Source organism: Pinus tabuliformis, chromosome 8 (assembly GCF_031772625.1).
Source record: "Pinus tabuliformis cultivar Carrire ecotype Pingquan chromosome 8, CPIR1, whole genome shotgun sequence".
NCBI classification, from domain to species: Eukaryota; Viridiplantae; Streptophyta; class Pinopsida; order Pinales; family Pinaceae; genus Pinus; species Pinus tabuliformis.
This window is the reverse complement of record NC_142294.1, coordinates 1,387,889,549-1,387,907,285: the sequence shown is the minus strand read 5'-3', so window position 1 is coordinate 1,387,907,285 and position 17,737 is coordinate 1,387,889,549. Positions and strand designations below refer to the sequence as shown.

Genomic DNA, 17,737 nt, shown 5'->3' with positions numbered 1-17,737 from the left:
CTAAATGAAGCGTCTCAGCTCATATATATACATATATGAATTTTGCAAATCACCAAAGGACACGTTCCTTGGGAGGAGGGGCTGACTTAATTAGTTTTTCTCATTTAAAATATATAACTCGGAGAGTCTTTCATTTTCTTTCATTATAGACTTATTGCTCATGGAACCCATATAAATGCGGTATACCCATATGGCGGTCCCACATGCCACGTCATCCTTTTATCGCAATTGCCACTTTCGGAGGTTCTTTTATAAGTCGAGCCTAAAACATTGCCGATGGCCGAAGGTCGATACTGGATGCGATATTATGTTAAACTGTTTATAATAGGTCCGTCGGGTCCACAACTCTATTGTAATCGGCGGGTTAACACGTAACATGGCCAATTCCCCTTTTGCTGATGGGACGGATGCGACATGATATTAAATCGTAATTAATATACCTGTCAGGTCTGCAGCCTTATCGCACTCGACGCTTTCATGTGACAAGGCTTTATGGCTTGCGATATAGCGACGGACGTGATATAATAGGACTATCAGGTCCGCAATTGTATATCGCAATCCGCTGTTTCAATGTGGTATTCTGTTAAGACTTATGATATTGCCTATGCGATATTTCAATAGGCGATTTATAATGAAGCCGCGGGTCCGCATGTATAATCGCAATCGGAGGTTTCAGGGATGACAACCCTTCATAACTTGCGATGTGGTATTCCTTAGCAATCCTCCACTGTTGATCTCTTCAAATCTAACGGTCCCGACTTAACCCGGTTAACATTGAACGCGGATACAGTGTACACAGAGTCATGACTCTCCGCTCTTTGCTTCTCGCTCCTATGGCTTACGATATGTTAACTCTTATATTTCTTCGATATTTCATGCAATATTACTGTTAACTCCTCCATTAACACTGTTTATGCTCCTCCGCTGTTTTTCTCCCTACTCCTTTGATATCGCTGTTTATGCTCCTCCGCTGCGTGTTCCTCTTTGTTTCTCGTGGCTTCTAATGACCTCTTTGGTAGCTCTGCTCTGATAGCTCCTATGACTTCCGATATTCTCTCCAATGGCTTGACTGTCTTGGCTTTCCTTTGGTTTCTCCTCATGGCTTCTTGCTCCTCCGATGCGCTGCTCCGATAGCTCTGATTCTTTGATGGCTCCCGATGGACTCTTCCTCCGATATCTCATGATATGGCTCCTCTGTTAACTGCTCTTCCGCTGGCTTCTCCTTGGCTGCTCCTGTTCTGAGCTTTCAATGAGCTCTTCCGATGGTTTCCAATGTCTTTCCAATGGCTTCCTTGATGGCTTTGCTCCTGTTTCTTCATGGATCTGCTCTGCTTCCCCTTGGCTTCATATCATCATCTAGTATCTAGAATATTGCCATATTGACATCAATGACAACCCAGGTCAACAGGAGCAACAACTATTGCTTGATGTTCCCCACTAGCATTATGGTTATTGTTCTGCTAGAAGAAAAAGGGGGTGTTGGTTTTTTGAAATGGCAGCTGTGAGGATTGAAGGAAGTTTTTCATTTTTGGAGGTTGAAGAGAAAATTATGTTGAATTTTGTAGCTATGGTTGTTCTGTATATTGTACAATTTGTACTTGTAAAGATAAAATATAAATTTATTTGTGATGAAAGAAAAAATATATTTAGGATGCTCTTCATGGCCTTTTCAAAAGTGGGAAATTGAATTTTTAAATTTGTAATTTAGACACCACAAGATGTCAAGTCGGCCTACATGTGATCAAGTTGGCTCTGCCCCAATAGACATCCAATTAAACCCCTTCCAGTGCATATAAATAAGTGATTTGTCCTCCCTCCAAAGGCATCTTTTGATTCACACACAAGACATATAGATCTCCAATTTCAAGCGAAGGAGGACAAGACTAGAAGGCCAAACAAAAGAGGAGAAGCCAGCCAAATAAGTGAAGAAGAAGTCCGAGATTTCTACGACATAGAAGAGGAGAAGCCAACCGAATTGCAGGTCCGAATTTCTTCTCTGACAGTCCGAAATTCCTGTGGTATAATCTCTGTGAGAAGGCTGAGTTCCCTTTGGCATAATCTCTGTGAGAAGGGCCGAGTTCCTTGTGGTAAATCTTTGTGAAAGGGCCAAGTTCCCTGTGGTGATTTCTCTGTGAAAAATGGTGAAATATCTATGGTTACTCTCTGTGCAAAGAGGTCGAAATTTCAGTGACTACTATCTGTGGAAAAGGGCCAAAACTTTGCTGTTAAAACAGAATTTTAGATCTATGTTGTAGATCCCTTTACCAAGGTGGCTAAGGAAGATTATAAGGGTTTTTGGTGGACAGTCTTGCTGACCTTGACTGAGCTGGTCAAAGAGGATTTTTGTGGACAAGTGAAGGAGGCTGGACTTGGCATCTCGTGGATGTGTTGTGGAAAGCATCTTGCTATGCTGGTTAGTGTGACCTTGATCTTGTCTTTGATGTATCTCCTATTGAACTGAATATTTCTCTAAGAAGAAGGTTGCTAGGCTTTTCCCCAAGTGGGTTTTCCCTGGGTAAACATTGTGTCTCTCTTGTGCATTGTGATCTGAAATTTTTGCGAAGACTTTGGCATTGGAGGCCAAGGTAGAGTCATCCCTAATAAGAATTAGATCATCCACAAACTGTATTTGGGTTAGTGATTGAAGCTTGAGTATTAGAAGTGGTCAGTCCATGTGACCAGTTGCCTAAGCTCCTTTTGCTGATTCTGTTCCTCTTTTTGTTTTGACACTGCTCTTTTTCTGTTCTCTGATTCTGTTGTGCTTCTATTTCCTAAATGCTATTTTCTGTTGCTAGTTGTGTCTTCGAACTTGAGCATTTGATGGTTTTTTCTTTGTATTTTTTTGTATATTTGCCTAATATGAATGTGAATTGTATTTGAGATGTTTCACATAGGAAGAACTTTTATTCTGTAATATAGCCCTATATTAACTTATACAACCATAACATGCTTCTATAAATGAAATATATTTGCACAACTTGGTAATGCTATATTTTTGATTAGTTTCTTCTATGATATTATTCAAGGATTTTCTGCTTTGTTGCCTATTTCTGTGAACAATTATAATGTTCCACTTGGTTTGTACATATGTTTTAACGTCTAAGCTACCTTATCTCCTTTGGCAGGCTGATGTCACTTGTATGGACAAAAGGAATCTTCCTCAAGGTAAAACACCTGGCAAAACTGCTGCTACAAAGCCCAGTAGGAGGGCACGAGTGGGGATCAAGAACAATATCCAGGGAAATTTTTGTTTCAACAGTAGTAGTCTGGGAAAGGAATCTCCTAGTGGGCCATCTGAATCTGAAGGACCAAATCCAGGTATTAGTTGTCTATTGGAGCCTTCACTTGGAGGTTCTGTTGAAAAGCAAGTGCAAACTTCTGCGTTGCATTCTACTATCACATCTTTTTCTGATGGGCGGTTGGTGGAATCACAGGGTGGGGTTGCAGTTATTAGTTCTGATTCATCAAAAATGAGGAAGCATAAGAAGAACCGAGGACTGGATGTCTCAAGAGGGTCATCAGCAACTGCTGAACAGGTCAGTATTCAAGTGCTGGAATTTCCTGAAGGCCCTAGGATACAAGAGGGTGCAATAAATTGCAATGAAAAGAGACCTTTTCTCTGTAAACAAGGGAGTGATCTTAACAAAGCTCAAAAAAGCGCAAGTGAAATTCTTACCCATAAACGAACTAGTGAAGCTTTGAAGAAGCAGAATAGACCAGAAAATATCGTGGATTCAATTGCACGTTTGTTTAACAAAAAGAAGAAAACAGATTTAATGATAGAAGAAAAAATAATAGCTTTGAGAGAGGCTTTGAGAGTTGAGCAGGGGGCACCACGTGATGGCTTGTCTTCAAAAGTAAAGGAAAGTAAGCTTATTCACAAAAGGAAGCGTGAAACCGCAAAAAAATTATCACCAGAACCAAATTTTGTAGAGGTGATGGAACTCAATGATCAGAAGGTGCATGAGTCCAAGCTTGAGCAAAGCACAAAAGAAGATTGGTCAGGTAATTGTTCTCGAGTTCATGTGTCAAACCAAGAAAATGAATCACAAGAAGATGAGAGCCATGTTAAGCTGCAGACAGGTAATAGAGAAATGCCAGAATTTGTTAGAAGCAGACTATCATGTGATCGGGCTGGGACAAGAAGAGATAAGGGGGCTGGTAACTTGGTTGAGGTAGTCTTTAATGAACAAGCTGATACAGAATCTCTATTTGACTTTGATATCAAGAAGATGTTACAGCTTGATAATGAGTCTGATGAAGAACTTTACGTGCAAGCTACAGAGTCCTTACTGTCACCTACTATGCCAGAAATGTCCTATATGGACCTTGAAGATCTGGCAGGTGAAAATTTTGATCCTTTCTTGGAAGAGACATTATATGATGACATTGATTGGCTTACTGGTAAAAATTGTGATACTGATGTACCTGAAACAATGAAAGGTGTTTGTAGCCAACTGCTTGATGGCAAAAAACCATTTGAATTGGACAGGGATGCTGATGAAGAATGTTACTTTCAAGACAAACAAATCTTATCATCACATACTTTGCCAAAGCCATATGAAGTTCTGAAACAACTGGAGGGCCACTGCTCTAATCTGTCCTGTGAACACGCTCCATCTCAGGTTATTGTTCCTTTTACCAGTGGAGGCTGTGACATTGGGGGATTTAAACATGACATGAGCCAAAAGTTTCATGGAACTGCAGCTATTTTGGATAATAATTTGTTGCTTCATTCAGTTGGGGAGGATGATAATTGTGGCAATATAGATGAGGTAAAATGCGGCAAATCATCTGGAGTAGAAATGGACGAGTATGCTATAGAATCAAATTTGTCTCAGTATCCTCCAATAGATCCTGAGAATAACAGAAGCAATAGCAATAAAAGGAGAAATAATTTGGGTAGTCAAAGCGATATTGAGCAGGTGAATGGACTTGAAGAGAAAACTGAAGATCAAAGACACAGATGCCATTCAGTGAGTTGTGAGGAACAGGTTATAGAAGTAGCGAAGATCCGTGAAGCTGAAGAGAAGAAAAAATTTGCTGACTTCTGGATTCTATCTTCTTGCTTTCAAGATGAAAATAATTCGAATAGTATGGATGCACTATTTGGCCCCTTTGCGGAGGACCTGCTTAGTATGGATGCACTTGTTACTTCATTGTTGGAAACTTTACACTCAACTATTTCAAATTACCATGGTGAGCAAACACGAACTATAGCTTTTGAATGTCAAAATTCAGATATTTCTGAAAAAGCTGACAGGAAAGTAGAAAGTCAGAATATGCATCAGGATGCATCTGCAGAAGTGAATAAATTAGATGTGCCAGTACATGAGAATCGATGCCAGTTATCTAGTCTTAATGATACTGTTCGCGCTCTTGAGCTTGTTGCACAATATCTGGTATGCTTTTCTTCCTTCTTTTTTCATACCTACATTTTCTCTAACTGTACTTTTTCTACTCTAGCATTTGCTTTATGCTCCTTATGGATATGACTTATATAGAATTTTTTTTAGAAAAAAGGCTAGGAACATGCACTACCATTTGGGTTCGTCTTCTGAAACTGGTATTATATTTACTGTAGAAGTGGTTTTAAAATATTGTTCACCAAATTATCTTCTAAGTTTCAGTCTTCTGGGCTAAATAATTTTTAAAATTTCTGGTCTGACAGTAAAAGTTTAGTTTGTGAAGAACAGCTTTACTATAGACTGATAGAATTAAGAAACTTGAAATTGACTGAGTGGTGTTGAATCAGAACCAACACTCTATGGATCATAAGATTTGGCCCACATCATTATTGCAACAACAGAAATAAATTAATTCCTTAGGTATACTCCAAAATGGATAATATTTAGTTTGTGAAGAACAGCTTTACTATCCAGAATTAAGAAACTTGAAATTGATTGAGTGGTGTTGAATCAGAACCAACACTCTATGGATCATAAGATTTGGCCCACATCATTACTGCAACCACAGAAATAACTTAATTCCTTCGGTATACTCCAAAATGGATAATTTTGAAATGAAAAACATTTATTAAAATCAGTAGAAGAAATTAACCTGCTTGATGATGCAAGATCATTGAAGGAAATCTGTTAAGGGCGTGCTTTTGAAACCATACAACTGAAGAGAAGTAGAGGGTGGATTCAGTTGATCCTTCAAGTGATCATTTTTGTTGACGTGACTTGGGAAAATTCTCTGGCAGTCTTTAATTTCTTTTTTCTCTTGTTAAATTTCCATGAAACTCTGCAACTACTTAGATGAATAACTGCAAACTGAAACCTAGTTTACTTTCACCAAGATACAGAGTTTTTTAACAACTCATAAGCCGCGGTATAAACACCAGAGATAAAAAACACAACACACAAATTGACACACTTGTTTTCTCAGGAAACCCAATAGGGAAAACCTGCTTCCTTGATGTGGTATTTTATTGATTGTTCTTGAGCAATTGGATCTATTACAAAGCAATTTGTTTTTGAGAAAACGTTCTGCTTCTTCTCATAAATCTCAGCTGATACAATTGATCTCGGCTTGCTTTGATCACTGCTTGATCTCAGACCTCTAGCTCGCAACTGTTCCTCTGCTGCCTCCTTGACTTGCCCTTGTAATTCCTTATCCCAGCTCCTATTCTCTTGCACACTTGGCAGCCCTATTTCCTTGCACAAATCCTCTATTTGCTAACGAAGTCTGGCCCTTATTTCTTAGAGCAAGTCCTCCTATTTCCTTGTGCACTTTCTGCCTTATATTTTTTCAGGAAACCAGCTCCTCAAGACTGTGCACAATTAATCTCCTAAATTCTAGCGCACTTGTGATCTCCTTTGTCTTAGGACATAAGATCCACGCTCTCCACAATCAAAGATACTCTCACAAACTTGTGAACTGTTTTGTCTCACAAACCTTGTGCACAAAGTTATGATTTCCTGTGCCTTCGTCCTCCTATTTATAGACCCAATTCGAACATGCACGGAGGCCTATTTCTATTTTAGAAGTTGAGTTCTGATTAAGAGCTAACTGAGAGTTCTTCTCATCCTTTCTCCAATCAACACTGAAGTTCTTAACTCGTTCTTGCTTCATTCAACACTGAAGACTAACTCGCCGTAACTGACTTGTAACTGCTACCTTGTTCTGTAGTCAAATTGATGAAGACTCCACTTAACTGAAGCTCCAACTCTATTCATGCTAACTTGATGATTATTCTAGTAAACTGGAAATAACTCATCCTAATTGAAGTCTAACTCATGAGCTCGCACCCATATTGGGAGAAGGACAATTCAAGGTCTTCAGTGGCTAAGGTACAAGCCAAAAGACCTTTTCGCGCTACATTTTCAACACTCCCTCTTAGCAAGGAAGGTACTACTAGAAGAATCTGGTCTACCTAGATCTATCTTCAACACCACCACATTATCCGCTGCTACAGCTGCAGCTGCTCCCTCTCAACTAGAAGACTTCTCTGCTTCCTGATGTAGAATCTGATTTGAAAACCTGTCACTTCCAACCACGCTCCTAGGCTTCAAGTCTATCACCTTAGTCATAAGTGCCATATACACAATGTAAATTTGTGGTTGCTTACTCTGCTTTAATGTGGTACTAGAAGGTCCAACTCTCTCCTGATCACCCTTAAACAACTCATTTGCCCACATGGCTCGAACTCTCCTTGTACTGGGAGTCACTGATTGAGTGGCTACCTCCACTTGACTTGGTCTCTTCTCCTCATCATCTTGCTGGTCGGCTCACTTGCAACTAGCCGAGACATAAACTGTGATACTGGCTGAGGCTCCTTCTTGGGATCTCTAACTTGCTCTTGCTCTAAGGACTCCCTTAGAACATTGCTCTCCTCAAACCTCATGTCTCTACCATGCGCATTTCCTCCCTTCCCGTTCAAGGTTGTCCCTATATCAACCTGTAGAAGATACAAATTCTTCTTCCTCACACCTATTTGCTTCTTTCATCTAGAAGCTAAGTGCTTGAGGTAAGCCTTACTTCTATTGAAGATGATATCCTAACTCTTGTCTTTAAGGGTGGCTATAGAAACAAGGTTCTGCTTCAGGCATGGAACATAGAGGACATCTCTGAGGTAGAGAGAGCTACCTGACTCCCTCTCAAAAATGATAGTACCAACTCCCCTAGTTGCGTAGTTGCTATCATCTCCTAGCTCAATTTGAAACTGCATGTCCTCCTTTAGGTGGCTGAAATACTCCTTGTTCCCTGTCATGTGGAAGGATGCTCTTGAATAAATATACCATATACTGTTGTCTCCTGAGCTTTCCATCCAGGCTATCAATGAGAAATCTTTCTCGAACTAAGCAAAAAGGCATCTACCTAAAGTGATGCAGCCATATGATCTTTACTGGACTCCTTTTTCCGATTAGGACTCTTAGTGGCATAGTGTTCGAACTCATGGAAATGGAAGCACTTGATCTTGCTTAGATTTTTCTTCTTCTTCTCACCCTTCTAACTAGAGTCAACCTCTCCTTGACCCTTCTTTCCCTTGGCTTTGCTACCTTTGCATGCCAGGGCAAAGTTCTCCTCGTCCTCTATTGGAGTTGATCTCCCAGATCTTGTCCCTCTTTGAATCTCTTCTTGAACAAAGTCACTCCATAGCCTTCTACAATTGGGAATATTCTCTCTGCAAGACTCACAATGTCAGTCACGCCCACTCCAAATAGCTCATCCCGAACTTAAGTGACCTTTGAAAGATATGTGATAATGGGCTCTCCTTTGCCCATTCGGATAATTCCTAGTTTCTTATTGAGAGAAAGCTTCCTAGCATCACTAGAACCTTGATACAGATCTAAGATGGCTTTAAACATCTCATATGCTGTCTTCATCTCATGGAGAGGAGGGATAATATGGTCTCTGATCCCCTCAAGAATGATCCTCCTTGGCTTGGTGTCATTGTTGTTATGTTGGTTCAATTGTTGGGCATCTTGAGGTGGCACTATTGCTTGCTTCAGAAATTCTAGCACCCCACTATGGCATTATCTTCCAACAGTATTGATATCCCCTCCCATGAGCAAAAGTTTGAGGTTCCCTCTAAACTGTGATCTAACCTTAGTCCTTGGAACACCTTACTGCTATCCAAAGAACTGCTTTGCTCTTCAAACTCTAGTGCAAGACTCCTGCTTGATCTGCGCTCTTCACTAACTGGTAAATCTAGCGATGGTCTTTATGTTGATCTCTGCTATGATACCTTGTTGAATTTCCAAAGGACACTGCTCACAAACAGATCACATATCAATACACGAGTATTCTTGACGTGGTTAAAATCCTCAAAGAGGGAAACAGTGCACGACCTGAGCCAACGCGGCCACTTCATGCAATTTATTAATGAAAAGAAAGAAAATTTACATAAGCTTCTCTCATGAACGGTCACCGAACAAATGGCACTCCATTCTCTTTAAATAGAGATCATGGACCAATCAGGGGTTAAGCCACGGATCAAGTGTTGGTAATACCAAGGAGAGAATGAACTGTCAGATCACTTCATGTCTAGAACATATTGTGACCATCGGATTGTAAGTTACAAAAAGTACATACTAAAGAAACACACTTTATCTAACTATACACTAGACCAGTTATACTTAATTATTTCCTATGTGTCAGAATATCCTAACATCCCCCCTTATGAACAACTTGGGATAGGATTGAAGGATGTATAAAGATGACACAATAGGAGAAGGAAGGAGGCACTAAAGCCTATCCCCCCTTAGTGACAACTTCCTGAACTCCAACCATAAATCGAAGTTTAGTAAACTTCACCTCTGTGGGAGCGTTTGTAAAGATGTTTGCAACTTGATCATCGATTCAACAATATTGCACTTAAGAAAATGGTCATGAATGAGCTTTTTGATTAAGTGCATGTGTAGTTCAATGTGTTTGCTGCGCTGATGTTGGAATGGATCTTTGCATAGTTGAATGGCACTTTGATTATCACACCAAAGTGTAAACTCAGTGAAAACTCACACCAAAGTGTAAACTCAGTGAAAACTCAATGGCAAGTATTCGATGCTAGCACAGTGAAAGGAAGAAGGATGACTTAATGGAGGTAGTCTCAAGTCTAGATTTTAAGGGTCTTGGTCATCGCATCTTTTGGATCTACTAAAGGAAGAATTTGTGACTGGGTTTTCCCCTTGAGGGGGGTTTTGCCCTGGCAACGTGCCTATATCTTGTGTTCACTTCTATTTGTTGCTTGGCCTTAGTCTTGATGATAAGAAAAGGTAATTCGAAAGATCAAATAATAATAATGAAAAACATCACAAGATAATGTCATAAGAAGAGAAATCATTTAACTGCCGCTCCTTGGATTTGTCAACATGGTATCAAAGCTATGGTCATGATCAAAGGCAGTTTGAAAACCACTTATACATCTTTGAAGTATTCTCAGTGATGTCACAATAATGAATTTTGGTATACATTGGTATGATAAGTATGGATCAGTTTCAGAAAGAAGAATTCATTGACAGCACAGGTGTTGGTTCAGTATAAAAATTATAGTGAGACAGTTCAGAAATTGGGTGATCAAGTTCAATGCCATACAAGTTCAGTGCATCCTCAGAGAACCAATTTAGTAGAAAGTTCAGAATGGAGTTTCAGTAAAATCAAGTGACAAACTACTAAGGAGTGAAATTCAGATCAACTTCAGTGATGAATTTGTGTGAAAAGATCAGTGTAAATCACAGTCACATTCATAAAGGAGAATTCGGGCTCTGTGATATATGGTCAAAGTACTAATATGTATAAAAATGAAGCATTGCTATTAGTAAGATCAGAACAATATCTTCTATCTTACACTCGTTGAAGAAATGGAATTTGGTATAACTGCCTGTGGAGATCTATCAAGCTCAAGCACAAGGTAACAGCTCAAGAAAAATAAAGTATTTAACAAGATGCATTTGCAACAAGTCAAATAAGGTATGTAATCACAAGGTACATTTATGAGCTTTTAGATTTCTATTAATGATCCTTGTTTATATCTAGTCTAGGATTAAGAGTGTACTCTCTAGATAACATATTAGAACCTTAATCCTCTCCCTCTAGGATTTACAAGTAATCTAGGATTCCAAGCAAAAGTCCTTGATTGAAAGAAAGAATAACTTTTCATAGAATTCCATCCTCCATGACTATGTAGGAAATCTAACTTAAAAAATTAAATCACGTTCTTGGGCAATGAATATGTTAATTCTCTTAACTTGATAACTGTTTGTGTTACCTTTTACTTATTAGCTTTGTTTGTTATCATTCAAATGTGCAATACATCAAATAGCTACCAAAACAATAAGAACAGTGACACAATATATAGGTTGCAAGCCAGGGCTAAAACCCCTCCTCTTGAGGGGAAAACCCATAAATCTCTTCTTATCTTTCAGATCTTTCAATTGACGAATACCATGACCTAGACTCAGACAAATACCCTCCAAGATCAAGTTTACCATGACCTCCTGTTGCAATATCTTTGACCTCCTAGTAGATTCGAAATTCTGCTCCCCTGTAACTGCTGCTGCTTCTCTAGGAGACTTCGATCTCCCTCTAATAGCCTTCCTCTTGACTTCGCTTGCCTTGACTTGAGTCCTAGGGCTAGTAAGATGCCCTAAGAGACCTTTGCTTGCCTTCCCTTCTCTTTTGCTTCCAAAATTGAACCCTAGAAGATCCAACACAGAAACCCTAACTTTGATCTCCCAGAAGAATAGATAAGGCCCATAAACACTTCGACTTCTTCGACTTCCTCTTCTTTGCACTTCCTTCTTCGACTTCTCCTTCTACTTCTTCGCATAAGAGATGAGAGAGTGAGTGATCCAAATGGAGGACGAGTTCCTCTTATATATAGGCTTCTTCAAGGGTGGACGTGGCTCTTCATGTAGGCCGACTTGATCTTGGAGGTATTTTGACACTTTAAAGACAAAATAATTTTTTCTTTACAATTTACAATGTGCCCATAGGGTCTTCAATATATGAAAATGACTCTTATACCTAGGACAAACCCTAGAAGCACTCAATGGGTGCTTGACCTATAAAATAAAAGAAGTTGAACATGAAACCCATGCTCCAATATAATAATATTTTTTTTTTCATTTTATATTTACAATAATACATTTCATACTTATGAAGATCGAACCTAGTTACACATTTTTCAACACTCCCTCTTAACTAGGGAGGTATTCATAAGAGGTACATGGTCATTCTCAATCTGAGGAGATCTCATAAGAAGAGTCGGATTGGTCTAGCATCATATTAACCAACATTGTCACATAGTAAGGCCTCGGCTAACAACTCTATCTCTCCACAAGATCAGAGCACAATGCTGGCGAGACCAATGATGTGTAGACACCATCATCACTGTCTCCCAAGGTAAATACTCCAACCAGGGGTTCAAAGAGTATCATTTCCCATTGGACTATTCTTATCTTTGGTAGCTAATCCTCAAAGAATATCAGTCCACGACTACTCTTGTCTTGAATGCCCTATCACATTTTCAAAGACTATCGAATGCCAGATGGTTATCCAATCCTCCATTCTTTCTTCACAAGTGAAGACAAGAATGTAGTGTCTATCTCTTCCTCAATTAGGGAGGACAAATCCCCCAAACCAAGTTTGTCCCTTAAGTATACAAGCTTCTTGTTCGGAAGTGATTTTGTCAATATGTCAGTGACTTGTTCATCAGTGGAGATATACCGTCGCTGCAACACACCATTTTGTACTAGCTCTCTAATATAGTGATACTTGTTGTTGACGTGCTTTGTCTTTCCATGAAACACTAGATCCTTAGACAAACGAATGCAACTAGTGTTATCACAAAGTATCACTGTAGGGTTCATCGGTCCTTCAAACAGGTTGGATAGTAACTTCCCCATACTTCTTCTTTGCTTACTTCACATGTTGCAACATATTAAGCCTCAACACTACTCAAAGAAATGGTGTCTTGCTTTGTGCTCATCCATGAGACTGTTGAGGATCCTAAACTAAAACATCCTCTCGTAGTGCTTCTTCCATCTTGTTCACTACCACCCTAGTGGGAATCTGTATATCCAATCAATTTGACATCATTCCTTCTATCATATTTCAAACAATAGTTGATGGTTCCTTGTAGATATCTTAGAATATGCGTTGCTGCTATCCGATGATCATGCTTCGGTTCCACTTGGAATTGACTGAGTACATTTACTGCAAAACATATCTCTGGTTGAGTATTCACCAAGTACATCAATGAGCCAACGAGTTGTCTATACATGGAAGGATCCACAGGGCTTGATTCAGAACTCCTTAGTCTCTTCAAGTTTGAGATCATCAGAGTGGTCATAGGTTTGCAGTCCATCATGTCAAACTCCTTTAGAATCTCGATCACATACTTTCCTTGACCCAAATATATTTCATTCGGTCCTTACCTGACTTCTAGTCCCAAATAGTAATGCATCAGCGCAAGATCCTTCATGTCAAATTCTGCTGCCAGTTGCTTCTTACATTCTTCAATTCGACCTTCTACACCTTTCAAGAGAAGATCATCTACATACAGAGGAATAAATACATGTTCATTATTTACAACCTTAATATAAATGTTCGAGTCAGCAAAATTTTTTGTGAAGCTTATTCTCTGTAGGTATGCATCCATTCTATCATACCATGCCCTTAGTGCTTGCTTGAGGCAATATAATGCTTTCTTCAATCTGCGAACATATGCCTTCCTATTTTTGACTTCGAATCCGAAGGGTTTTTCTATATAGACTTCTTCATATATATTGCCATTCAGAAACACAGTCTTGGTATCCATTTGGTGGATGTTCCATCCCATCGATGTTGTCAGAGAGACTAATGATCGAATCGTCGTATATCTTGCAGTTGGAGCAAATGTTTCTTAATAGTCAATGCCTTCTGAGAGAACCCTCTAGCCACAAATCTTGCTTTATACTTATCTAAACTTCCATCAGCTGCACGCTTGATCTTATATATCCACTTGGAAGTAACCACAAATTTGTCTTCGGGTCTAGGTACGATTTCCTAGACTCCATTCTTCATTATAGATTGATACTCTTCATTCATGGCATCCTTCCATTCTCGATGTTCTACAACCTCTTCAAAGGTGGATGGTTCTGCTTCTATTAATTTTGTCATGTATGCAACATATCCAAAATATTTCTTGGGTCTCTTACTTCCTTTAAATGATTTTTGTGCTGCCCCATGACCTTCTGCATCAAGTAGTGTGGATTTCAACCAATTAGATCTTTTCCTTGTTTCTGGAATGACCACGGGTTTAATAGGTTCACTTGGCCCTTCTTCTTCATGGTGTGATCCTTCTCCTTCCTTGTCAACTTCCTTCTCAAATATCGTAAGTTCTTTGTTATCAGAATCTATGGAAGTTCTTTTGACTTCTTGAATGCTATACTCTTATCAAATATGACATCACGACTGACTTCAATGTGATGTCTATCTTTCATATAAATTGTTAATTTTAGGTATGTTCTATGCCTAGAGCAATTTTTTTCAATTTTCATAGTTAGCTCAATATCTTTTTCAGATTAGCAATCACATCAACATTGAAGTAAACTGCAGATAGAACATAAACATAAATCGCAGAAGATAGGCCAAGACAAGAGGACACAAGATGTGGTGCTAGCTAGGGACAAACCCCAATGTGGGGAAACCCTTGATCAATTATTCTTATATTTTCTTCAATAGTTCAACAGAGAGAGAGAGAGATAGTACATTTACAACAGAAGTCAACACTTCGACTTTCTAGATTCATCTCTACATGAGATCAGTTGAAGACATGCTGCTTCAACTAATTCTCCAAGGTGACTCTTTCACCTATCATTGTGCTACATCTCGTCCACATGCTGCACCTCACCATGCTGCACCATGCTACATTCATCATCATAGCGCTGGACCTAATGACCATGCTATGCACTTCATGCTGCTACTGTCACTGTGTTGCTCCAATCACTGAGCTGCTTTCATCACGGATCTGCACTCCTCACGCTGCACCATGCTGAGCTTGCACTATGCTGCATCCAAATGCACGCTGCACACATCAAGCTTCATTGTTGCTCCATGCATCACCATGCTTGCAGCTGTCCATGCTTTACCATGCTGCATTTCTGTCCCATTTAGACATGTTGTACCTTAGCATGTTTGGTGTACTAATGTGCTCAATTGGCTCCAACAGGCTGCAAGGAAAACTGATCCAAACTGGTCAACTCCTTTGACCCAACATCCCTCCACCAAACACTGCTGTCATTTGTTTGCACTGCTGTTTGTTGCACTCCTGGTTAGGGCACTTACTGCAGCCCTAGTTTCATCCCACAGTCAACAAACTAACCCTTTAAGGGCTGTGGCATACCCTCAAAGGTCTCCTCCTCACCCACGCTGCTTGCTTAGGGTACTGTCCACCCTTGACAACCCTCACGTAGCCTCTAGCTGTGTGCTATGGCCTGTGGCCTAGCACAACAGATTGCTGTAGCAATAGACCTCCGAAAATGTGCCCAAACAACTTCCAAACAACAACGTATTTGACCCTTAGGAACTCGGCCTAACAGTCATCCTTCTCGGCCCTCTACACAACAAACTCGGACCTTGTTTACATCACTGTTCCAGCCCTAAAACAATCCGCACTTGCCTCAGCCACTCGGCCTCCTGTAGCAGACTTCGGATCCCTTTCTTCCACATTGTCCAGACTCCAGAACTCCTCCTGTTCTCTTCTAGGCTGCTGCGGCTAGGGTATATCCATACCACCCTTAGGACAACATATAGGCTTCTCCATAGGGCATCGTAGGGTAGAGTAGACCTTAGGTGACGTAGGAAAAACCTACAATACCCACAATATGCATATAAAATGCATAATCTCATTTATCCCAGGAATTTCAATGACCTTCCTGGTCCAACCTTCATAGATTAAGGTTTAAGGCCCCTTAATTGAATCTCATGCGAAACGATTCAACAACTAACCCTAGTCTGATCCTTAGTTAATCCTGTTTCGCGGAACCTTATAACTCAACCCTTCAACCTTTATAACAACTCTGGTTAATTCTATACTTGCACATATTAACCAAACCCCACTCTACGTGCCAACTCATCCTTTATCGCAATCGTGGAGTTTCAAAGGACTCAATAGAATATGCATTCAAAACTCCCGATTTGCGATATGCGATTGCCCTTTTCCACTGTTGATTTCGTCCACCAGATCAACGGCTGTCGCAATATAGCATCACACCAACATGTGACTTAATCGCATTCCTCTCCTTGCATGCGATATGCGATAACACAACTGGACTCCAAATAAAATAAAACTGCGCCTATAACCTTCTCGGGTCCGCTCTCCACAAATATTATCACTTCAATCTCCATCGTCGATCTTACCTTTAATCCGAAGGTTGATGTCTTCTTCGATCAACAGAGTTGCTCGTTGATCCTGCGTCGTAGATCAAGACCCATTTGATTCAATGGTCCACAATGATATCGCACATACCACTTGCACGACGTTTAACCGCCTTACGGAGCCGATAAGGATTATACAACCTTAATCTATAAATGTTCAGGTCCGCCCTTGAAGTTAAAGTTCGATCTCTTTACGGCCCAATATCTGTTGGATGACGGAGGTCATCAAATCATACGGTCTGCGACCCTTCAACTAGCATGCGGGTTAATTACAGGTCTAATACCGTAGTTGACTGTGACATAAGCATTGACTTCTGTGATCGATGGGAACAATTGCGGGTCTTCAACCACGATCAAGGCACCCCGTACTCTCTACCCCCGTTGTGGTTACTAATCACCGTCGATCTGACGGTCCAGATCGATTCCTGCCTTTCACCTTCCGCAAGTACTTAGATTTAATCTCTGCCATTCATTTCTTTTACTTATGTGGCACGACTTAATCTTGGTCGCCCATCGCCTTCAGCCTCGTTTGTTGATCTTTAGATCCAACGATTCCTGTGCATCATTACCTCAGTTCTTCGTCCTTATCTTTACTTTGATTTATGCCGTTCCTTCAATGTTCCTCTGTGGTTTTGGCTTTCTTTAGGGTTCTAGTCTTTCGCTGTTCTGCCACACAACTTCCTCCTTAACTCCGCTCGCGCCTTTATGCTTCCTTCACCTTCACTGTAACATTAAAGGCTTCCTCCTGTACTGTCGGTGTGTACAAAGCCATAACACCTCTTTGTTACTCTTCTCTGTATTTCGCCTCTGATTCTACACATGCAACTTCTGTTACAGAGAACGAACTTCTAGTTCACACACAGATTACAATTAAATTACTCCATACACACACATAAACTCAAAATTGAGTTGTTTGTATTAATGAACAGGTATTTACACAATTTCTTCTCTCAGGCCTGATTTCCAATATCAGTGGCCTCTGTTTCACAATCTGCCCGTAGGCTTACAATCAAACCTCTAACTACTAACTTGACTTGACTAACTAGCTAACCCCTGACTATGCCTTTTAGGCTTACATTTATACAAAAGGATTCTACAACAAATTCTTGGTTTAGATCCATAATCTTCTCAACAAAATCCTAAAATCTCTTCCTTATCTCTAAGGATCCTCTCTAATTCACAAAATCATGAACTAACTCCAAATCTAAGTTTTACAATTAATTCTCAAATCTCTCAATCTCTCAACTATCCTGATTCTTTCATGTTCTCCTACCTTCGAGAATATTTATTAATATGCCTCACTATACTCAATTAAATCCCTATTCTAGCTTCTCTCATTAAAATCACTGAAAACTTTAATAATTACATTAAT

The 17,737-nt window shown here is 39.9% G+C and overlaps 1 protein-coding gene across 6 annotated transcripts in view; it reads left to right on the top strand.

The window, feature by feature from the left end:
- Positions 1–17,737, top strand: part of LOC149240730 (uncharacterized) — a 93,945-nt gene that overhangs the window by 59,461 nt on the left and 16,747 nt on the right. For all 6 annotated transcript variants that reach the window (XM_089373790.1, XM_089373788.1, XM_089373789.1 and 3 more), the window contains one exon: positions 3,126–5,402. In XM_089373790.1, coding sequence (XP_089229916.1) covers positions 3,126–5,402 — 2,277 coding nt within the window. The remainder of the gene's footprint in view (positions 1–3,125; positions 5,403–17,737) is intronic.